Source organism: Canis lupus, chromosome 19, assembly GCF_048164855.1.
Source record: "Canis lupus baileyi chromosome 19, mCanLup2.hap1, whole genome shotgun sequence".
Classification (NCBI taxonomy): domain Eukaryota; kingdom Metazoa; phylum Chordata; class Mammalia; order Carnivora; family Canidae; genus Canis; species Canis lupus.
In genome coordinates this window covers 24516739-24542311 of record NC_132856.1, presented here as the reverse complement: position 1 = coordinate 24542311, position 25573 = coordinate 24516739, and the positions used below count along the sequence as shown (strand labels likewise).

Genomic DNA, 25573 nt, shown 5'->3' with positions numbered 1-25573 from the left:
AAGAGAGAAAGAGAGAAAGAAGAAAGAAAGAAAGAAAGAAAGAAAGAAAGAAAGAAAGAAAGAAAGAAAAAAGAAAGAAAGAAAGAAAGAAAGAAAGAAAGAAAGAAAGAGAAAGAAAGAAAGAAAGAAAGAAAGAAAGAAAGAAAGAAGAAAGAAAGAAAGAAAGAAAGAAAGAGGAAAGAAAGAAGAAAGAAAGAAGGAAGGAAGAAAGAAGAAAGAGAGAAAGAAGAAAGAAAGAAAGAAAGAAAGAAAGAAAGAAAGAAAGAAGAAAGAAAGAAAGAAAGAAAGAAAGAAGAAAGAAAGAAAAAAAGAAAGAAAGAAAGAAGAAAGAAAGAAAGAAAGAAAAAAAGAAAGAAAGAAAGAAAGAAAGAAAGAAAGAAAGAAAGAAAGAAAGAAAAAGAAAGAAAAAGAAAAAAGAATGCAAGCAAGCACATAAGTTTATCATAAGACCCAGCAATTGCGTTCCTGGGCATTTGTCACAGAGAAATGAAAACCTAACATTCACACAAAAAACTCGTATATAATCATTCATAGCAACTTTATTTATAATAGTCAAAAGCCGAAAACAATCAAAATATGCTCTAGTAGGTAAATAGCTAAATAAATTGTGGTCCATTCATATCGCAGAATACCACTCACCAATAAAAAAGAACAAGGTATTGACACAACCAACCTGGATGGATTTCAAGGGCATTGAGCTGCCTTTTTATAGAGATGGAACGACTAGTGGTTGTCAAAGGTTAGGAATGGAGAGTAACAGAGGTGGTGGTGCAACTTAAAAGTTTTGGGTAATACGAAGGAGATCTTTGTGGTAATGGAATAATTTTATATCTGAAACTGCATACACACATTGTACCAGTGTCGAATTCCTGGTTTTGATACCGGGCTAGAATTATGTAAGATGGAACCAGTGGGTGATCTAGGTGAAAAAGACATGAGACCCATCTCTCTGGATTGTCCCTGAGAGTCCTATAATTATTTCTAACTAAAAACCTAGAAAGCAAATCTGAAGAGAACCACTCACACTGGTGGGCCTAGATTTTCAGCTTGCCATTTTGCTAACAACTCTGACTGTTATTCAAAGAGTCAAGTTTCCGGAGAATGATCTGCCTAGCTTTCAAAGCATCTTAGATTCTAATGGGCAAATTAACTACATGTCTCTGCCAGTACCTTGGGACTGCCTGGACAACTAAATTTCAGATAGAATTGAAGGATGAAAACTGCAGGAGAACTGAAGTTGATGTGCTTTAGTAACTTAACCTCCCATTAGATGAGCTCTGATTTATTCTGAGCGATTGAATCAATGTATGTCGTGAATATATCTGATGTATAAAGGCATTTCTAGCAATTGATCTATACCACACTACGACTCTTCCAATGATCGGGGGGGAAAAGTAAGCTTTTTTGTTGTTATTTCTTGATTTTTCCTCTTTTTAAACTGTGAACCAAAGAGTTCCTATTGCTTTTACATGTTCAGTGAAAAACTAAAGCAGGGCTCAAACATTACACATGATCAAAGGTTTAATTATGTCATTAGGCACTTTTACCAACAAAGGCTTTACTTTGATTCAATAAATCAACATCCACTATGGTCCCTCCATGGGGATGCTATAAAATAAAGCTTGATTTTATAATTTGTCTTTCTGCTATCTACATTTTATTCCAAATGCAGTCATTAGCACTGATTTGATATTGCACATGACAACACAATACTTACTATGTTTCTGACAAGGAGAACTTTTTAGACAGAAACTTAAGATAAAGGGAATTCTCCTTTGTTAGAGAAAGATTGTGACAAAGTAGAATGAGGATACTTATTTAAAAATAAACGTGGCTTCAAGTCTCCCCTGGAGATCAAATGAAAATATGCTTCTTTTTCTCTCAGGCCTTAATTTTGTCACTGTTTTTATGGACTAAGCAGTAGCCAAGCTTTAAGGGATACCCTTCTCTAACCTGAAGAACTCTTGGACTGGCCAAGGAAATCTTGTGTTTTTGCAGTCAGAACAGAAGGCAATTGGTTATCACATGCAAAGCTGTAGAACCAGAAGAGATTTCCTCCCAGGTCCTGCCCACTCCTCCTGTGAGCCATGAAAACAACCTCTTCCTACCTAATAGCATCCTGTGGGCTCCTGTTTTCTGCTGAGACAGCGTCTTGGCAATTGGGATGATGTTCCATTAAACTCCAAGACACGTACTTCTGTATTTTACCAGTCTTGCTGACTATACTTCACGTAATGTCTTTTTGACTAAAATCAATTAGTGTCTTACCAAATTTTTAGTTAAGTAATTCTCACCTAAATTTATTTACTTTCTAAGAACTCAAATTCCCAGTTCTGGATAGTATATATAATTACAAAATTAAGTATAACATTAGGCTCCAAATCTCTTTCCTTTTTTGATTTTTTAATATCACCACTCCAATACAGCTTTATTTTTACATTGCCTCCTCTGGGGGTTTTGAAGCCTCTGAAAGCCACGAGAATGACTTGGAGTTTCTGACATTACTATTTCCTAACACAGGAAATTACAGTCTTCTGAAAAAAGCCAGGTAGGAACATGACAAGCTCTGATAACATCTATGAGTATTCAGGATGGCTTTTCTTTTTTTTCTAAGACTCACTCTGTTCCTCTGGAAGATACTAGTGAGGGACCATGCTGTGCCTCCCTCATAGTTGGTTTTCATTAACATCAGTTCCTTTTCTTTTTCTAGCAATTTCTGTACATTGAAGCCAAAGATTTCTTCATCAAAGACTTGCATCAAAACTTAGAATGTGGGTGATCGGACAGAAAGACAATAGATGAATTCTGATGGCTACACAACACTCTTTTGGAAAGATTCCAATACCTGGTATATCTGAGTTGGTGGGACTTATATGAGAGATCAAGTTGAAAGAGTGGTCACCTCAGAGAGTTTTGACACTTAAACAGAGTGTCATTTTTAGCTATCTAGATTGTCTTCCCTGCCCTGAAATAATAATTTGATTTAAGTTAGAGCAACCAGGTTAGCCAAGGGAATATCAAAGGGAGCCGAGCTGGAGATTAAACATGTTAGTGAATCTGTCTCAAAAAAGGACATTGTGAAAGAAGGAGTTAAAACCACAGATTGTCTTGCTTCTTAATATGTTATGTATGATATACACGTGTTTATTTTCATTGAATGAGTTTATACTAGAAATAAGTCAATACTATTTGGATGGTTCAAATATAATTCATTGCTTAGAGATACAATAGTATATTTAGCCACCCCTCCTTAAAATTATGTTTTATTTTGAAACATTTTAAGACCCACAAGGACTTAAAAAATTAGTAGAGTTTATGTGTACCTTTTTCACAATGTTGAAACCAGAAAATCGATGGTGGTACAATCAGTCCTCATTATTCATGGGTTCTGTATTTGTGAATTTGTCTACTTGCTAAAATTTATTTGTAAATTTCAAACCCAAAATCAATATTCAGAGACTGTTCACAGTCATTTGGGCATGTGCTTACAGAGAGCAGTAAAAAAATTGGGTCATCCAGTATAAATGTTCACAGCTGAGGTCAAATATAGTGATACTTTGCCTTTTCAGCTCCTATAGAGTAAATAAGAGTCCTTTATTCAGTCTACTTAACACCGCACTTTCTTGCATTTTTCAGCTTCTTGTTGGCTACTACACTGAGATGGACTCCAAGCATACTGCCGAAGTGCTGGCTAGTGCTTCTAAGCACGAGAAGGCTGTGATTTACACAGGAGAAAATACATATGCTAAGTAAGCTTTGTTACAGCATGAGTTATAGGGCTTTTGGACAAGAGTTCAATGTTCATCAAAATTATTATTGAAATAAGGTGAAAAAAAAGAAATAAGGTGTCTTTATTTTTAACGATTTTACTTTGTTTATTGGGCATGAGTAGGGAAAAGCAGAGGGAGAGGAAGAGAGAAAATCCCAAGCAGACTCCAGCGCTAAGTGTAGAGCCCAACATGGGGTTCAGTCTCACAACCCTGAGATCATGACCTAAGCCAAAATCAGGAGTCTGATGCTTGACCAGCTGAGTCACCCATGCACCTCTAAACAAGGTGTCTTTAAACAGAAATATATATAAAATAAGGTACTGTATTGATTGGTTGATTGATTGGTTGATGAAAATGCAACCAGAAGCCCACAGGAACATAGACCTATGTATCCTATAGGAATAATGATTTACTACTCATTAATAGTGTTCATGGTGACTTTATCAATAATAATTACCATGAATAAAAATAATCATCTGTTCAATGCTGGTGAGTATGTAGAGTAACTAGATCTCTTACAGAATGCTGGTTGGAATGTCACAATTTTGAAAAAGTTTAGCAACCTTTCTTACAAAGTGAAACATACACTTACCATACAACTCAATAATAGTAATTTGGGGTTGGGTATTTATCACAGAAAAATGAAAACTTAAGTTTATACATGTACCTTTGAATCTGTAGGCTTATGTCTTTTGCCAAATTTGGGAGGTTATCAGACATTTTCTTGAACACAATATTCGTTCTTCTCTCCTTATGACACTCTGAGGAGATGAATATTAAATCTCTTGTTCTTTTATCGCAGGTCCCTGAGGCTGATTTTATTTTATTTCAAGCGGTTTCCTCTCTGTGGCTCAGATTAGATAATTTTTATTGGTCTATCTTCAAGTTTACTGATTTTTTTCCTATCTCATTTTTGCTATGAAACCCATCCATTGAAGGTCTTTTTAAAATTTCACTTACTATCCTTTTCAGTTCTAAAATTTCAATTTAGTTCTTTATGTCTTCTATTTCATTGTTGAGATAGTCTATTTTTGAATTCGTTCCAAGAGTCTCATAATTGCCTATTGGACCATTTTTATGACAGCTGCTTAAAAATCCTTGTCTGAAATTTGCAGCAGCAAAGATATTTTATTTAAGATTTTCCTGTTATTGATGAGTAATTTGGGACTGTATCCTGAACATTTGAATATTATATTATTAAACTCTGGGTCCCATTTAAATCATCTATTTTGACAGATAGTCAACCTATTAGGTTCTAAATGTATATATGCCCTGGGTCACTCTCATAGGTTGTAGCTGAAATGTCAATTTAGTTTACAAAGCCTCTGCAGTGCTATTTTCTTCCACCTTACTTGTGTGCTGATGACAGGATTCAACACTGTAGCATTCTCAGTTTGGGATGGGGAGAGGGAGATATGTGATATGCCTCATTATCTCAGAGTGGGGCCCAAAGACCAGGTTTTATGCTCTCACACATCTGAGGGAAAAGGAGGGGTTACCTTGTTCTTGCAGAAGACATGGAATCAAAATTCTGCCATAGTCTACCCAGGGCAGGGATGCTTGCTCATTACTGTTGTGGTTGGGGTGGGGGATAGAAGTCACTGTTCTGCACACAAGGGAAGGGCACTGTCTCATTACCTTGTATGGGAAACATAGGATTTGGAGCTCTTCCCATAGCCTCCTGAGGAAGGGATGTTGCTTTGTTATTATAGGGGATATGAAAGACCTCTGCCCACAGGCTACAAAGGAGATGGACACACCTTCTTGACCTGCAGGAGGGCAGTCCTTCCCTCTTATGCAAGTTGGTCCATAGGCCCTACAGAGCAGAGACAGACTCAACACTGTGGAAGAGAGGGATAAAGGACAGGGTACACCTCCTGCTACACTACCTCTTGGGATAGGGGATGGCTGTAGATGGTTTTCATAGTATTCACTCAAGACAGGCAGATATTATTAAAGATTTCTGCTTTGGGGAATTGCTGTCTTCCCACATTTGCACCCAAGAAGGTAGGTTTTTAGGAGGGTTGTTTTTGTCTGCACTCTTGGACATTTTTGGGCTGTGAGCTCCTTGGTGCCTCACCCAGGATACATAAGACACAAAGAAAGAAGGAAGGGAAACAGGGAGCAATGGAGGGAAAAGGAAAAGAAAGGAAGAAGGGAAGGAAAGGAAGAAAAGAAACCCAGGACTGCACTGCTAGGTTATTAACTTTGAGTCCCAAGGTCCTTAGTAAGTCTGCCTCTCCTCCCTCTGAGTCTTCTGCTAGGTGATTTACATGTTTTGTAATTAGCAGAATAAGTAAAATGGAATGCATCTTGCCCAGAACCAAAAATATAGTCCCTTTGATGGTTATATAGGATTTCTGATTTTTGCTGTTATGAACAGTTCTGTGGTTTGTATTCTTGCTCATGCCATTTTGTCTTTTAATTCCTTAAATTCCCTTAAGTTGAAATCTTGGGCCAGGAAATATTAGTGTGAAGGTTCTTGAGATGCCGTATGTACAGTATATCACTGCACCTTGCAACTCTTGTTAAGTGTTCTCTTTCTTTTTAATATTGATCAAACTGATACATGAAACACTATTTAGTCTCCACTATTCATTAAAAACTGCAAACCATTATCATTTTTGTATTTCTTCTTTTGTGAATTACATACCGTTTATTAACTTTACTATTGAGGTGTTCATATTTTGCTTACTGATTTGTAAAAGCTTTGTATACATGGCTGCTAATATTTTGTCAGCTGTCCAAACTATAAATTGGATTCCCAGTCTGATCTTTTAGTTTGTTTTATGTGGTTTTGCCCTGTGCAAGGTTTTGCCTTTTATGTAGACAAATCTATCAATTTTTACAAATATTTTCCTATTGGGTAGTAGTAGGCTATCCCCTGAGCCTGAACAAACTTCTTCCCCATTTCCCACCCTTTTTGCATTTGAGATATCAGGAGGGAAAAAGAGAAATGAATCTACCTCTCTTTAAACCACCAGAAGAATGGTGTAAGAAATGAGGAAGACTTTTGACACTACTTTTTTGTCTCATCAGAGATAAAATAAGAGCCTTCCAAAGACACATTCAAATCTCTTTCCACTTTACTCTCACTGACCACAGCCCAAATGCCTACATCACCAAATCAGAGCCATCTGCGCTGATTTTCCCACAGGCAGATTCCCTTTCCCTTGAGAATGTCACAGCATCTTTCAGCAATCCCCTTCCCTAGTCACACTCTTTGTGCTCTACTAGTGAATCAGGGATGACAGTGATTGAACTAGCATATGGCAGCATCAAATACCAATTGTTCTGATTTTGACAGTTTCAAGAGTTGTCACTAACTTTTTCTCAGGCTGAGACTTAGTGGTTTTACTCCAGTGTCTTTACTGTGGCATTAAGAACCAGTTTCAGTCCTCTGTGAGATATAGAGCACTCATAAATATTTAAATATTCCAAAGTATTGTCCCGATTTCTAGTTCAACCCATGCCCCCACTGAGCTGACCTAAGCATTCTGCTCTATTGATTTGTATGTGAGTGAGCGTTTGAGAGAAAAATGGTGGATTATTTTTTATGTTTTCTTTTCAGTTGTTGCAATGCTAAAATTGCAAGGACATGATTTTATTTCCTATGATATCTGTAAATGGTCTATAAAACACTGCATGTTGAGCTTAATATATGTAACAAAGCAAAGGTGAAGATACAATTCAAAAAGAGGGCAGAAAGTTCAGAGACCTTAGCTGAACTACCGAGAGTAGGATTTCGAATTTGGAAGTAGACGACCAAAGTTCATTTGCTGGCTTCCATTCCTTGATCGTTAATTACAGTTATTCAATTAATAATTCAGTGTCCTGAACTATTTTGATAAGTCCTCATTAAGAGGATCAAAGCTGATAATTAAAGGATGGGTCAGAGACCCTATCCACAGAGAGCAAAGGCCCAAATGAGAAACATGAAAGAAGTATCATTTCACATTCCCAACATGTGAGCAGGCTATGAATATTGATGGCACCAAATAGGAGAGAAAGGGACTAAAGTATGGGCTTGCAGAGCTCTGCTTTGTTCACAGTCCAAAATCAATACGACAAAGACTGCCCAACATGCTTCGGTAACTGTTCATCAATTATTTACAGGGCTCTTTTGTTCAAAGTTTCTGTTTACAAGATTACTTGAAGATGAAGTTGAAAGAATGGTGTTTGTGTGTATGGGTGGCATTGGTCATCTTAGGTTGCAGATTCAAATCAAGGTACCTGTGTACTACATCCTTCTGTCCAGTGCTGCTTCAACTCCTACCAGATTGGCATTACAGGTCCAAGACATTTACCTGTCCATGAAGAAAGCACAAGCATTTTCAATTTCCTACCTAACTGATGGCCAAGGTCAAGGGAAAGCAATGCTCCTCGAGTTGTTTTCCTTTGTCCATGTTATGCTTTCTCAAGGTTCCCACTGACTCAGAAAGAAGGAGAAAACACTTTTAGATCTATCCTTATATGGTCCTAATTTTCTGTCAATTGTGTCTGCTTAAACTTTATGCCACATTTTGAGGTGAAGGCCTGCTGTTTGATTCTCTTTGTACGAAGTCATGCTTGGACTACAAGTTACTCATAAAGGAGGAACAACTTCATCAAGAGTTTATTATTTGCTAATCAACATGCTGAGCATTTTGGGGGACAAAATTCTTTTTAAAATCTCCTGTGAGATGTATTTATTATTATTATAACCATTGTTTAGATAAAGAAATTGAGGCATACATAGTAGAAAGCTGTGACACTAAGTAGCAGAGCTGATAATCAAACTTTGCTCCTGAACCCTTTGCCACTATCTTATACTGTTGCAATGAACCTGAACCCCTAAGAAACATCTTGTTCTTCCCTTGTGTGGGTCAAGAATTAGCAAATTTTATTGGAAAGGTCCAAAGAGCAAACTCTTTTGGCTTTGTGGATAATGTGGGCTCTGTCGCAACCAATCGACTCGCTGTTGTAGGGCAGAAGCAGCCAGAGATGATATATATAAACAAATGTCCAGGCTCTGTTCCAGTAAATTTTTATTTATAAACACAACCAGGCTGATTTCACCTACAGGCTACAGTTTGCCAACCACTACTGTAGAAGCGGACAAAGCTTTGGGCAAAACTCTTAAAAACGCTTTGCCTACTTCAGAGAAACCCTAATTGGTAAACTTGGTTAGCACTGGATTCATCATTGGTCATTAAATCCTAGATAGCCCATGACAAAGAATTATGTGCAGAAATTTCTTCTAGTCCTGGAAAATTTATCTGTGAATTAGGAACTTTGGTGAGGTTGTTTCCATTGATGCTTTCAGGAGTCAATACCCAACCTGTGCACCAATAAATTTTTTCCAAAAATTCCATAGTATGGGCAAAAATTCAAGGGAGGGAAGCAGGCCAAATAGTCAAAGGGTTGAACTAGGTAGGGAGTACACACCAGTCAAAGGGGCCACTGTCTCCTTTCCATCCAACAGTCTTGACTTGGAAGAATGGGGGCTCAGTGTTACTGCAACATCTGCAGAAAAAAATCTTGGGAAGCCATGTAACATGCTGGGGCTGCATCTGCCTGCATGCAACCTCTGACTAAAGGTTACATGAGGACGGCTGGTATTGGGGCGCCTGTGTGGCTCAGTGGTTGAGTGTCTGCCTTCGGCTCAGGGCATGATCCCAGGATCCTGGGATCAAGTCCCACATTGGGCTCCCCGCAGGGAGCCTGCTTCACCCTCTGCCTGTGTCTTGGCCTCTCTCTCTCTGGAATAAATAAATTAAATAAGAAGAAGGAGGAGGGAGAGGGGGAGGGGGAGGAGAAGAAGAAGAAGGCGGCTGCTGTTCTGCCAGTGTACACAGTGGGATGTAGAATCTTGGAGTTGCCTATAGCCTAGTTCAACCGCAGAGTACTAGTTAGTGGTTTTCAATTTTTGTTCTGTATCACCTCAGTCCCATACGCTCCCTTAAATAAAAGAGATTACTCTTTTAAACTCAAGTAGAAATTCAATAGAGAATATTTTACTTTATTTTAATCTTTTTAATTGAGGTATAATTGACATACAATATCCTATTTGTTTCAGGTGGGCACCAAAATAATTCAATATTTTTAGACATTGCAAAATGATCCTTACAAGAAGCCTAATTACCATTTCTTATCATACAGTTATTATAATCTTACTGACATTACTTCCCATAACTTACTTTATAACTGGAAGCTTGTACTACTTAATCTCCTTTACCTATTTTGCCAACCCCTCAATCTCTCCACCCCTCTGATAATGAACAGCTTACTTCCTATATCTGTTGAGTCTGTTTTATTTGTTCATTTGTTTTGTGTTTTAGATTCCACATATAAATGAAATCATATGATATTGTCTGACTTATTTCACTTAGGCTAATACCATCTAGGTTAATCCATGTTGTCACAAATGGCAAGATTTCATATTTTCTAATGGCTGAGTAATGTTCCACTGTATATTACATACCACATCTTCTTTATCCATTTTTCTATCAGTGGACAGTTAGGTTGCTCCCATATCTTGGCTTTGGTCAATAATGCTGCAATGAACAATGAGGTGCATATATCTCTTCAGATTGTTTTCATTTTCTTTGAATGAATACCCAGAAGTGGAATTACTGGAATACACGGTAGTTCTGTTTTTAATTTTTTGAGAAACTGCCATCATGTTTTCCAGAGTGGCTGCACCACTTCACATTCCCACCAACAGTGCACAAGGGTCCCCTTTTTTTCCACATCTTCACCACCACTTGCTACTTTTTGTCTTTTTGATAATAGCCATTCTGACAGATCTGAGGTGATATCTCCTTATGGTTTTCATTTGCATTTCCCTGATGATTATTCAGGTTGAACTTCTCTTGTGCCTGTTGGCTCTCTGCATGTCATCTTTGGGAAAATGTCTATTCAGGTCCTCTACTCATTTTTTAATTGGATTATTTGCATTTCTGCTATTAAGTTGTCTGAATTCCTTATCTCGTATGGATATTAACTCTTTAACAGATGTGTGGATTGCAAATCTTTTCTCTCATCCTTCATTTGTTGATGGCTGCTTTTGCTCTGCAAAAACTTTTTAGTTTGATGATTTTTATATATTTTAGTTTTTGTTACCCTTGCCTGAAGAGACTGGTCCAAAAAAATATTCGTAAAACTGATGTCAAATAACTTACTGCTTATGTTTTCTTCTAGGACTTTCATGGTTTCAGGTCTTATATTAAAGTCTTTAATTCACTTTGAATTTATTTTTGTATATGGTATACAATAGTAGTCTACTTTCATTCTTTTGCATGTAGCTATCCTATTTTCCCAGCACCATCTATTGAAGAGAATGTCTTTTTCCTGTTGTATATTTTGCCTCCTTGTCATTATTGATCATGTATGTATGAAGTCTTTTGATGGGAAGAGGGAGACTATTCTACTCCATTGATCTAGGTGTCTGTTTTTATGTCAATACCATACTGTTTTGATTTCTATAGCTTGTAGTACAGTTTGAAATCAGGGAGCATGGGGCAGCCCGGGTGGCTCAGTGGTTTAGTGCCACCTTCAGCCCAGTGTGTGATCCTGGAGACCTGGGATCAAGTCCCATGTCAGGCTCCCTGCATGGAGCCTGCTTCTCCCTCTGCCTGTGTCTCTGCCTCTCTCTATTGCTCTGGGTCTCTCATGAATAAATAAATAAAAATCTTAAAAAAAAACAAACACACACACTTTTTTAAGAAATCAGGGAGCATGGAACCTACAGCTTACTTCTTTCTCAAAATCATTTTGCTGTGCTACTAGGGTTCTTAGTGGTTCCATACAAATTTTAGGATTCTTTGTTCTAATTCCATGAAAAATGTCATTGGTACTTTGGCAGGGGCTGCATTGGGTAGTATGGACATTTAATAACACTAATTCTTCCAATCCATGAGCACAGATTATCATTCCATTTATTTCTGTCATCTTCAATTTATTTTAACTCCGTCAGAGTTCTCAGAGTAGTTTCTGAACCTCCTTGGTTAAATTTATTTCACTTCTTTGGTTAAATTTATTCCTAGGTATTTTATTCTTTGTGATCCAATTGTAAATGGTATTGTTTTCATAAACTTCATGTTTCATTATTAGCATATAAAAACACAATCCATTTCTGTATTTTGTATATTATGACTTTACTGAATTCATTTCCTCTAATAGTTTTTAGGTGAAGTCTTTAAGGTTTTCTTTCTTCTTTTTTTTTTTTAAATGTATTTATTCATGAGAGACACAGGGGGAAAGAGGTAGAGATATAGGCAGAAGGAGAAGCAAGCTCCCCGTGGGGAGCCTGATGCAGGACTCAATTCCAGGACCCCAGGATCATGACCTGAGCCAAAAGCAGACACTCAACCACTGAGCCACCCAGGTGTCCCAAGGGTTTTCTGTATATAGTTTCATGTCATCTGCAAATAGTGAGTTTTACTATATTTTGATTTGATTGCCTTTTTTCTTATCTAATTTCTTCTTTAAAAAAGGATTTTATTTATTTATTCATGAGAGACAGAGAGAGAGAGAGAGGCAGAGATATAGGCAGTGAGAGAAGCAGGCTCCATGCAGGGAGGCCAATGTGGGACTTGATTCTGGGACTCCACGATCACGCCCTGGGGCAAAGGCAGACACTGTACTGCTGAGCTACCCAGGCATCCCTCTTATCTAATTTCTATGGCCAAAACTTCTAATACTATGTTGAATAAAAACAGAAAGAGTGAGCATCCTTATTCCTGATCCTAGAAGGAAAGCTTCAGCTTTTCACCATTGAGTATGATGTTAGCTATCAATTTGTCATATATGGCCTTTATTATTGAGCTAAGGGCTTTCCTTACCTGCTTTGTTGAATTTCATTCAATGTTTTTTTTTTTTAAATCTTTATTTTTATTTATTTATGCCACCCAGGGATCCCCATTCAATGCATTTTGATTCTGAGATGATCATTTGATTTGTATCCTTTGTTTTATTAACATGGTGTATCATGTTAACTGATTTGCAGATATTGAAGCATCTTTGCATCCCTGAAATAAATCCCACTTGATGGTGATGTATGATCCTTTCAACGTATTTTGAATTGAGTTTGCTAATATTTTGTTGAGGATTTTTCCATCCATGTTCATCAGGGATATTGACCTATAGCTTTCTTTTTTTGTAATGTTATTGTGTGATTTCGGTATAACATTGGCCTCATAAAATGAGTTTGGAAACAATCTTTCCTCTCAGATTTTTTGAATAATTTAAGGACAAATATTAAGTCTTCTTAAATTCAACTGTGAAGATGTCTGGTACTGGATTTTTCATTTGGGGGAGTTTTTAAATTACTGATCAGATTTCATTACTTCTACTCAGTCTGTTCAGATTTTTTATTTCTTCATGATTCAGTCTTGAAAGGTTGTGTGTTTCAAGGAATTTATTTCTTCTACGTCTTCCAATTTATTGGCAAATAATTGTAGTAATCTCTTAACATCCTTTGGATCTGTGGTGTTAGTTGTAACTTCTCTTTAATTTTGGATTTATTTTGGCCCTCAATCTTTTTTTTCTTGATTAGTCTGGCTATTGGTTTATTGATTCTGTTTATCTTTTCAAAAGAACATGTTTGATCTGATTCTTTTTTTCTTTTTTTTTTATCTCTTTTATTTTCATTTTGATAACTATTATTTCCTTATACTAACTTTGGTCTTTGTTTACTCTTTTTCTAGTTGTTTTAGGTATACAGTTTGTTTTTTTGAGATATTCCTTGTTTCTTGAGGTACTCCCATATGACTAAAATTTCCCTTTTAGAATTGCTTTTGCTGTATCCTTTGGAGTTGGGAAAGCTGTATTTCCATTTTCATTGGTGTTAAGGTATTTTTTAAAAATTTCGTCTGATTTCTTCATTGACCCATTGGTTGTTCAGTAATATGTTGCTTAGTGTCCGTGTGTTTGTAGGGTTTTCCCCCATTTTTTTTCTTGTAATTGATTTCTAGTTTCATATGATGGTGATCAGAAAAGATTATCTTAATCTTAAATTCATTGAGAGTTGTTTTTTGGTGTAACATGTGATCTGTCCTGGAGAATGTCCCATGTACACTTGAGTAGAATGTGTCTTCTGCTGTCTGGGGATGGAATGTTCTGTATTTATCTATTAAGTCTATCTGATCCAATGCATCATTGAAGGCCAATATTTCCTTCTTAATTCTGTCTAGATGATCTATCCATTGATGTAAGTGGGGTATTCAAGTCTCCTACTATTACTGTATTACTGTTTCTCCCTTTCTGTCGGTTAACATTTGCTTTTTATGTTTAGGTATTCCTATCATGGATGCATCAACTATACAAATGTTATCTCTCTTCTTGGATTGCCTCCTTTATCATTATGTAATGCCCTTCTTTGTCTTTTGTTAGTTTTTTCCTAAAGTCTCTTTTGTCTGATAGAAATACTGCTATATTGGCTTTCTTTCCATTTGCCTTTGCATGGAATCCCTTTTCCCATCTCTTCGAGACTGTGGATGTTTTTAGATCTGAAGGGAGTAGGAAGCATATATATATGCATATATACTATATATATTATAGTATTATATAATATTTAAATATTTCTAGTTGTTATATATTTATATTAGTTGTTATATTTATATTATATATTTTTTATTAAATATTATATATACATTTTTATACATTTTGCCACTTCATACCTTCTAATTGGAGCATTTAGTCTATTTACATTTAAAGTAGTTATTAAAAGGTATATTCTTATTGCCATGTTGTTCATTGTTTTCTGATCGTTTTTGTAGTTCTTCTTTTCTTCATTCAGTCTCTTCTGTTGGGGTTTGATTTTTTAAAGATTTTATTATTTATTCATGAAAGACACACAGAAAGAGGCAGATACACAGGCAGAGGGAGAAGCAGCCTCCCTGCAGGGAGTCTGATGCAGGACTCAATCCCAGGAGCCCAGGATCACGACCTGAGTCAAAGGCAGACGCTCAACCACTGAGCCACCTAGATGCCCGTGTTAAGATCTTAATTTTTGCCATTTTATTATAACATGTATTGGTTTGGATCTCTTTGGATTCTCCTTGTGATTGTGTTTTCTGGACCCACATGTCTGTTTCCTTCCCCAGGTTAGCCCCTTTATCTCTTTCTACTTCTGCTGGGATCCATATGATGCAAATGTAAATATGCCCGATGTTGTCCTAGATAGTCTCTTAAACAATTCTCACTTTTTTATTATTTTTTCTTTTTTGGCTTCTGGCTGGGTTATTTCCACTATTCTCTCTACCAGATTACCAACCTGTTCCATGCCATCTAATCTGTGGTTGATTCCCTCTGGGGTGTTTTTCAGTTCAGTTATATTGTGACTTCTGTTTGGTACTTTCTTATATTTTCTAGCTCTTTGTTGAAGTTTTTACTTTATTATTCCAATCTTCTCTGGAGTAGTATGTTGTATGAGCATCTTTATGGCAATCAGTTTGAACTCCTTATCAGGTAAATTACTTATTAGTTTCATTAGGTATTTGGTGGTGGTGGGGTAGTATCTTGTTCTTTTGTTCATAACATATCCTTTGGTCTCATTATTTTTTCTTTTTTTCTTTTTCTTTTTTTTTTTTTTTTTTTACTTTCTTTGTTGGAACACCTACCTCTCTCAATCTTGAGTCACTTTGCATTGAAGCATCCTCTTTGTAGATTACATGTGCCTGGTGGCTTTGGCTGGCCAGCTGGAGCTGAAACAGGTGCAGCCTTGAGGGTTCTGAGGTGTACTGCACTAGGGTCACCCTAGCAAAATAGCTAGATCTGGAGTAGAAATTGACCACAAGGTCACAGGATGCTGTGAACCAGATCAGCTTTTGGTAGGACAGTTGGAACTGGAGTATTCATGGACTGAGTTTCTCAGAGCATATCTCCTACAAGGCTGCCCTGCAGGGATAGCTAGAACTGAAGTGAAAGTGTGCACTCTTTACTTGCCAACCTGGAAGGATGGCTGGAGTGGTGCGGGCCTAACAGGGTCCTGAGGTGCGATGTGCTAGGGCTGTCCTGGCAGGATGACTGGGTTGGGCATAGTCCAAGGGAGACCTGAGGTCACCTTGGTGGAATGGCTGGAGCTGATATAGGTTTAGGGCATGGTGCTTGCTGAGGTGGCCCTAGCAGGCTGGCTAGAGTGCCTGGACTCTGTTCCCATCTGCACTATTAAGGTAGAGGGTTAGATAAACAGTGGTACCTGATAGCACCTCAGACCCCAGAGAGAGTTCAAAGAGTTCCCACACTCTTTGGCAGATGCTCTACAGTTAGTAGATGGCTTTCCTTCACTTACATTGTAGTTGCTTTTTAAATGGCTATCTCTTTGCTGTGCCGTAGAGCAGGCAAGTATTTATATAGGCCCCTCAGTGATATCCCTTCCTAGTTCAGATCATCACATCAGGGCTGGAGTTCGCATTGTTACCCTGTCTCCCTTTGTCCTTGTCCTTTTCTATCATCAGTTGTGACCAAACCATTCAATCAGCACTCCGTTCTTCTTCAGAAGGAATGACTCTATACTGATTTGTAGGTTCAGTGTGTCTCTGAGAAGAGGTGAGTTCTGGGACTTCTTAGGCTGAAGGGACTATCTCCTTTGCCCAATTTTAAAAAGTCAGCAGTCAGATTTTTCATCAGTATATTGGCACATTATAAGATTGTGGCAGAAAGTGCAAGTGCTGGACCCTGATAAAGTAGGTCAGATGCTAGCCAGATTCTAAGGCTAGCCTATCTCCCTGCCACCCGAAGACACAGGATTAGTATATGTTATCTGAAGAGCTCTCAAGGAAAAGTAATTCTACAGTTTATCTTTTCTTTTTTCATGATTCCTCATCATACAATTTCTAGTAGTAACTAACTGTGTAAGTTTGGGCAAGTTTAATTTTACTGTGTCCTAAATCCTATCGATCCTATAAAATGGGAATATTCATAAAAACCTGACAGGTTGAAAAGAAAAATGGATTTTTGTGTATAAGGGTAGATTATTTGGGGGTCTTGAGAAGGTTCATTACCTGTTTGCTGAATTTAGCATATGAATAGAGTTCCATATGTTTAAATCAACAAATCTGGATGTGAGATAAAGCTAAAAGATCTAGGAGGTTGCTGGGTTTCTTTGGAGAGGCCCAGGCTAAGTCCACAACCCTTGCTAGGCAGTATCAGGTTTCAAGATATAAGAATTGACAGTCTCTTGGTGTTGATCACAAGTGCCACAATTAGAGGGCTTAATGCTGACATGACTAATGTCCTCACAACTCTCTTGGTATCTTTGCTTTAAATTCTGGAATGCAGGGATCCCTGGGTGGCGCAGCGGTTTGGCGCCTGCCTTTGGCCCAGGGCGCGATCCTGGAGACCCGGGATCGAATCCCACGTCGGGCTCCCGGTGCATGGAGCCTGCTTCTCCCTCTGCCTGTGTCTCTGCCTCTCTCTCTCTCTCTGTGACTATCATAAATAAATAAATAAAATTTAAAAAAAAGAAGGATCATAGTTGCAAACATGAGAATAAGTTAATTAAAAAAAAAAAAATTCTGGAATGCATAGAAAGCTATCTTATCTACTTCCCTACAGGAAAGGTATAGGAATGATAACATTAAAATGCTTCTGCAAGCAAGCTCCATTTTAGGACTAACTTTTGAAGTTGATAAAAAGTATACTTTGAAGCAATAATGGATGAAATGGCAGTTGTGATACCCACTATTTTCCCTAATGGACCACTTATTCCCCCAAAAGTAGTTTATACCCTAGAAATGTACTTCAAGGTGAAGCAGTGTCATTTTAACTTGAGCTTATTTGGTGTACTAGATCAGATGTGTAGGCAAAAGACTGAGACACTCTTTCATGTACCATAAAATTGATTTTTTTAACTCTCTGACAATAGAGAGTCCTATAGTAAAGGTGGCATCATGCATGGCCCTAAATTAAATCCCCCTAGATTTTAAATTATCTTTAATGCTATATATTTAGGTCTTAAGTTTGCCATATAGTTCACATGCCCAAAATTAAATGTAATTTTTAAGTTATTTTACACATTTGCATTTAAAATTTCCAAGCCTGGGGTATTAACATGAAGTTTAAAAGCAATAAAATAATCACAAAAACTTATGTACCATCAGCAGAATGAATTTTTTACTTACTAATAGGACAGTAATAATTCTGGTAAGCATCCCATCAAATTCAAACAAAGCCAACAAATGGGTGTCACCTATTTCCATTCCTTTTGCAAAACTAAAATCAAGTAGATGTGATTGTTACTGCTATAAAGGTCATAGTAATATTTTCCCCCCTCCCAATAATTGTGAAAGGACAGGGATAATTAACAGTGCAGAAAAGATGTTTTTGGCATTTCTTAATATATAAAATCTATCCCATATTACAGTAGTATGTGTTTTAATGACATTATGCATTTAATATCTGGGTCAGTCACTTTTCATCTGTAATATATTTCTGCATGACAGCATCTGAGACTATATGGACACACATCTCCTGCAAAATCATTAAACCAAGAAAAAAAATGATTCAGATTTTACTTACATTTAAAGAAATGACTAACAAATGAGAAAAGAGCTAAGAATAAATCATTTACACCCTAAAAATACAACATTTCTAAGAGTTAACAAAATATTTTAATATAATTGACATAAACTGGGTCTCAGAAATTACCCTTGATCTAAACAGAGACTGTTTTATATTTTAAATGATTTACCTTTATAACTACACCTAAGCCATAAAAATCCCAACAGGTTTTATTTCTTTTGTGAATATGTCATGATCAAGCTTTGGTTTATAAAATATTGGAGTTGAGATAGACTTCCTTAGCACTCCATAAAAAGGTGCAAAGAAGTTAAAATGTTATTTTATTTCTGCTAACCTGACGATAGAACATTAATAGAACATTAAAATGCAAACATTTAAATCCTCTAAAGCAAAAAATACAAATACACACACAGTAACCCCAGTAAGTCTATTCATCAATATTTATAAAATAAATTTTCTTCACCAGTTAGAGTTCATTAATCTACATCTGCAAATAAGTTTTGCCAAAATGTTTTGGTGCTGAGACCCCCCCCCTTCAAACCACTTCAATGCAAGGTCTAAAGGAAAAGCTCAAAAGAGGAACAGAATAAGGACCTTGTGAACCTGTCCACATTCCTTTGTGAAGGCAGAAAGACATGGAAGACCGGAGTGGAGATCCATTTTGAAGTCTCTGCTTTGTTCCTCCAGGGTTTCTTGGAGGTATGGTCCTTGGGATCCAGATCAGATGTGAACTGTTGGCAGCCCGTGGCTATAATTCAATGTAATAAAATCATGAAGCGGAGAGGGCTGAGACAGTTAAGTAAATGACACTCCTTAACTCACACATAGGCAAATGTGATGTTGCTGAAATCCAAGACGATTTCCCACAAACCAGCCAGGACAGTAATCCAAAATAAGAGACCTCTGCATCCTGGCGCTCCTCCAGGATCAAGCACAACTCTTTTTGCTACCGTGTTACCTAAAACAAATTAAATAAGTGACCGGTCAGTATCTCATCACCACCAAAGACATTTCTTTCTGCTACTGGATTCAGAAGTCCCTGCCTGTGTCATTTGTGCAACATTTAGCAGTTTGTAACCAACCTCACCTAATCACTGTTCAAATCAAATCCTTCTTCACAGTTCTTGCTTCCAGGTTGCAAAGAAAACATGCACAAAGTCTTCCACAACAGGATATTATGTACCTCAACTTGGTATTTTGTAGAGTTATAAAGAGCCCATCGGATTAGGTATATTTGTTGCCCATAGTTAATGCATGCATGCTGAGCATGCTTTCTGGAAGGCATTAAATTTTTTTCAAAAGAATGCTAATTTAGATGAGTGTATGTCAAGAGAGAAAATGTAGAAAATGTTAGCTTTGTTACTTTTTAATGCAGTTGACTTTTATTTTATTTTAGGGTGTCTGGTGGCTTGGTTGGTTGAGCGTCTGACTCTTGATTTCAGCTCAGGTTGTGATCCCAGGGTCAATAGATTGAGCCCCATGTCAGGCTCTTCACTCACCGAAATCTGCTTGAGATTCTCTTTCCTGCTCCCTATGCCCCTACCCCAACTCACTTGCATGCAAATGCATGCTCTCTCTCTCTCTCAAATAAATAAATCTTTTTGAAAATTTCAAAAATCAAAAATAGGTTCTTTTAGAAAACTGCCATAATTACTAAAAACAGATATTAAGAAGTTTACTGTTGTTTTCTCTATTTTATATACTTAAAATAAAGTAGCAGTTTCTTTAGTTTTATTTGGTCATGTAGGGTGTAAGGTATTTTATAGGTTAGATAATCTGTATACACTCTAGAGGGGGAAAAAAATCCAAAGCTTAAGACTTTAACATATCTACAACATAAAAATACTTGATGACATAGTCATCACTGCTGGCCTTAAGACCCAATCAAGTATTTATTCAAACCTCAGATTTGCTATTAATTGACATATAGACTTTTTATAAAAGATCTTTTTTTAATTTATTCATTCATGAAAGACACAGATTGAGAGAGAGAGAGAGACAGACAGACAGACACAGCGACAGAAACACAGGCAGAGGGAGAAGCAGGCTCCATGCTGGGAGCCTGATGCAGGACTCGATCCCGGGACTCCAGGATCACGCCCTGAGCTGAAGGCAGGCACTAAACCGCTGAGCCACCCAGGGATCCCCGACATATAGCCTTTATTTTATATATTCTACAATATAGTTGGTTGCTCTTCTGTTTGTACTGGGAATGCTATAGCAAACACAACAAAAACCCTGTTCTCATGAGGTTTATAGAACAAGTAAACTAGCCCTATTCTAGGTCAAGGACCAGATATGTTCAGCTTTGCAGGCCATACAGTCACTGCCACACTACTTAACTCAGCCTTTTTAACATAAGAGGGGCATAAACAATACAGCATGTAAACTAATGGGCATTGTTTCATTCCAATAAAACTCTGGTGTAGATACTGAAATTGGGATTTCGTGTAATTTTCATGTTATGAAACTTTTTTTTCTTTTTGAATGTTTAAAATGGATAGCCCATTTTTAGCTCACAGATCACAAAATACAGGCCAAGGGTTGGATTTGGCTTGCAAGCCACAGCTTGGGGACTCCTATTGTAGAAGAAAGAGTTGGACCAACAGGAAAAGAAACATGCCAGAAGTGATAGGTGGTATGGAAAAAAATATATGAGGGCCAGAAGGATAGAACTCAACTGATTTCTAGAGGATCGTCAGATGAGGAGATGCTTAAAGGATGCAAGGGAACCCTGACTACTTGGAAGAACAACTTTGGCCTTTTCCCACCTGAAACACAAAGATGAGACCAGGGATGCATTCCAGACTGTCAACCTAACAGGATTATTTTGGTAGAAGTGATAAAGGTGTTGTCAAAAGGACTTGTGAGAAACAGGACAAAGGACATGAGAGGATGAGGATTCAAACTCTTGATCTTAAATACCCAGATGACAGAGTTGGTAATTTTCTGAGCTGATTATCACTGCCTCAGCTTCTTCAGCCGCTAAGTATTAAATTAACACCTGCCCCCCTCAGTTGGGTAAGGAGTACATGACATGTGATGGCATGGTCCAGGGCTTGCCATGTGGTTAACACTCAGGAGAGGGTGGCTCTTTTCCCACTCGCTCTTTCTGGGTCTATCATGCATCCACAGTGTTCAGAGCCAAGTACCAACCTGTAAAAAGGATGTCATTGTCAATAGCATTTTATTTAAGGCAGCTTACTTCGCATGCCCAGCTCATTTTGGACTTAATCTATATTAAAGTTGAATAATAAGATTCTTTAGGATTTGTTTTACTGCCAAGTTTTCATTTTGCTAATTGTATATGGAAGGGTCAATGTCACTTTGGAATTTGGTGGACACAGGTTGCTAACCTGCCAATACTAGCTCCACTCTCACATGACAGGGTACTCTGAGTATTTCAAGCTCTGGCTCTAGGGATTAGGAAAGACAAGACTTCTGGGTAAAGGATACATCTCAGGTGGACCTTAAAAGATAACTAGAATTTTTAAAAAGGGAACAGATGAAGAAGGCAGCAGTAGGACATGGAAATACATGGTCTACTGGGTGAGTCACACTGATGGCTCATCTCCAGGTGCTTATACTCTGTTACCCTTGAGAATCGATTGGTGGTCTCTCACCAAGGAGAAACCTGGACAGGGAAATTACCCTGGAAACACAGAGAACAGTATAAATACAAGAAGAGAGCAGATGCAGAACCTGGTTAAACAAGAATCAACATAAGAACAACTTTTTGAGAATGGTTTGCTAAGCCCCACCCCAGTCTTACTATACCAGAATATCCTAGGGGTAGTGCTCAAAACAGTGGGTACCAGTTCCCATGATAAGTTTCCTGTGGCCACTGTTACCATTACTAGTAATATTGGGGCAAAAGAGAATGAGGATGATCCATAGGGGTAGCCTAAGAAACAGAGGGAAAGTTACCAGTTAGGGGGTATTCTTACCAGTTAGGGGGTGATCTAAGGCAGATACCATAAGGACTGGGTCATCTTAGATCTTGAAGGTGAGGTGTGTTGCAAGAAAACCTGTTGTTTAACTCCTATCTCTATTTTCTAATATGAAATATTGGGAACATGTAGATATTAAATGGAAACTTTGAGGAACCACATGAAAAGAATCAAGTAGAATTCTTACAAAAAGTTATTTAAATAAAAATTCTCTAAAGCAGATTTTTTCAGCTTCAACATTATTTACATTTGGATCCAGACAATTCTTTGCTAAGAGGGGGCCCTCCTGTGCATTTTAAGATTTTTAGCAGCGTGTCTGGCCTCTACCCCAAGATGCTTGTATAACTCCCCACCGTCCCCACCCTGTGGCAACTAAAAATGTCCCCTTGATGGGAACATTACCCACTGAGAACTATTGCTCTAAAGACCTAGCTCTTCACCCTTAGATGTTGGAAAAATAACTTCTTGAAATTCAATATGATTTACTTCCACTTCTGAAAAAAAAAAAAAAGCAGCCCCAGCCAATGGTTCACTTTGGTCCTAAACAACACTGTACAGTTGTGAGGAGCTTTAATATGAACTACTCAAATGTAAAGGAAAACTGAGCCAGGATGACAGAGAGTTCTAATTCTCCATGACAACTAGTAGCTGAATACTCTCTGGGGACACTAAAAACTGTAGAGGCAGACTAAACTTATGGCCACCTTTTCAAAACTGGAAAAGACAGGAGGACTGGCTAGGAAACGGTCTCCCCTCATTGTCATATCTTCATCTAAGTCTGTTAATATCTCGACTGCTCACTCTTTTCATATTTGCATTTAAATGGAAAATAAAATTCTGACATAGGTGGCTTACTGCAGGATTATCTTCTTTTTTTCAGCTTTTCCATGTTTTCATGTTGCTGGCAATGAACTGTTTAAGGAAAATGAAAATTCTTTTGTAATATAGTTAATAACCCATCTAGGGCTGCAATGGTTTTACCTCTGTAGGACCTCTGTTGCATTTGTGGTATAAGGTTGGTGTCTATTTTAAGAAAAAGACACAGCTTCTTAGGGTTCTAAGCTCTTCCCAGAAGCCAGTCACACCTCCACAAATGAATTTATTCTATGTTCATAAGATCTATAAAAGACATAAAATGTTTTATGCAGTTCAAGTCACAATGACTTGGATTAATAAAGGAAGCAGTTTTACTACTTCGAGATTATTCTCAAGTGGCCTATCACTAAAAAAAAAAAAAAAAAAAAGGAAAAAGAAAAAGAAAAAAAAGCAGCTAAGTATCATTATGGCTTAGGGAACTGTATTGTGGTTCTACAACTTTTAGAAGTGCCAAATGAAATGTCACTACCGTTGAGGATTTAGCTAGAGCAAACTTATATTCCCAGCACACAGAGCCGAAATGCCCCTAAAGGTTTGCTTCCTGCAAATGCTCTTCGTTACTGCACATAAATAGAGAGGGAGCTGCTCCAGCAAGAGACTACTTAGACACATTCTTTTCCGGAACACAGTTGGCTTGTGTTCATGGTCTTGTTTTATATTTATATCTAACAATCAATACAAGTATAATCTTCCAAATGTTATTTCTTAGTCTACAAGAAATTGGATAAAAGGAAATTTTTATCATTGATGGATGTAGGACCCCAGTTCATTGGCAGCTCCAAGATTTTTATTCAGGAAGGAGATAGGGGGATAAAAGGCTGAAAGGGGCCAATAGGGAAAGGAGAGTAGAATTACTTTAAAGCAGAGTTTGCTTAGCAAGCACACTTGGGTTTACACAGATTGGAAGTTAATTTGGAGTAGCTTAGAAGCAGAGCTGATAGAAATGATGGTAGTGTTAACCTCCTTCCTCCATGAACAAAGGAGGAACTCCACAAGCTTCCAGTGCTCTGGGTATAAAAGCATACAGTAGGCACACCTTAGAGATTCTGGAGGTTTGGGTCCAGACCTCCCTGGTAAAGCAAGTAATGCCATAAAGCAAATATCACAATAAAATGAATATCACAATAAAGCATGCCAAATTAATTCTTCGTTTCCCAGTACATATAATAGTAATGTTTACACTGTACTGTAGTCTGTTAAATGTTCAATAGCATTTTGTCTAGAAAACAAAACAAAAAAACCAATGTATGTGTCCTTATTTAAAAATACTTTATCTTAAAAAATACCTTGTTTAAAAAAAAAAAGCTAACCATCACCTGAGCTTCCAGCCCGTCATCATCTTTTTCCTGGTAGAGGGTCTTGCCTCGATGTTGACAGCTGCTGACTGATCAGGATGGCAGTTGCTGCAGGCTGGGGTGGCTGTGGCAATTTCTTTTAACAAGACCATCTAGCCTGCCAAACTGACTGACTCTTGCTTTCATGAACAATTTCTCTCTAGCATGCCACGCTGTTGATAGCATTTTACTCACAGAACTTCTTTCAAAGTGGGAGGCAATCCTCTCCAATCCTGCTGCTGCTTATCAACCAGGTTGATGGAATATTCTAAATCATTGGTTGTCATGTCAATGATCTTCATAGCATCTGCAACCTAGAGTAAATGCCATCTCAAGAAACCACTTTCTCTGCTCATGCATGAGAAGCACCTCCTCATCTATTATGGTTTCGCATGTGAGTGTAGACATTCAGTGCCATATTCAGGTTCCGCTTCTAATTCTAGTTCTGTTATTTCCACCACATCTCCAGTTACTTCCTTCACTAAAGCCTTGAACCCCTCAGAGTTATCCTTAAGTATTGAAAACAACTTCTTCCAAACTCCTATTAGCTTTGACCTCTTCCCATTGTTCTTAATGGCATCTAGAATGCCCAGATCCATCACAGGGATCATTATCTCCATGACAGCTACTATAGCCTTACAAAATGCACTATTTAAATAATAAGAATTGAAAGTCAAAATGACATCCATTCTGCAGCCCATGGATCAAGGAATCATGTTAGCAGGCATAAAGACGTTAATCAACACTTGTCTCCATCAGAGCCCTTGGGTGACTAGGTGCATTGTCACTGGGTGGTGATATTTTGAAAGGACTCCCTTTACAAGCAGTAAGTCTCAACAGCGGGTCTTAAATATTCAGTAAACCAAGTTGTAATCAGATATATTGTCATCTAGGCTTTGTTTGTTGCATTTCTAGAGACAGAGTAGGTTTAGTCTAATTCTTAAGGACTCTAGGATTTCCGAATGAGCACTGTCTGCAGCCTAAGACCAACAGGTGCATGAGCCCCTACAAGAGTCAGCCTTTGAAGCTTTGATGACAGGCACTGACTTCTCTCTACCTATGAAAGTCACGGAGGATGTCTTCTTCCAATAGAAGGCTGTTTTGTCTAAAATGAAAATCTGCTGTTTGGAGTAACCAA

The 25573-nt window shown here is 37.7% G+C and overlaps 1 protein-coding gene across 3 annotated transcripts in view; it reads right to left on the bottom strand.

Annotated features, from left to right (window-relative positions):
- Nucleotides 1-9750: 9750 nt before the first annotated feature.
- TAFA4 (TAFA chemokine like family member 4) overlaps nt 9751-25573 on the bottom strand; it is a 173509-nt gene continuing 157686 nt past the window's right edge. For all 3 annotated transcript variants that reach the window (XM_072785453.1, XM_072785450.1, XM_072785452.1), the window contains exon 6: nt 9751-19233. In XM_072785453.1, coding sequence (XP_072641554.1) covers nt 19222-19233 — 12 coding nt within the window. In that variant the 3' untranslated portion in view covers nt 9751-19221. The remainder of the gene's footprint in view (nt 19234-25573) is intronic.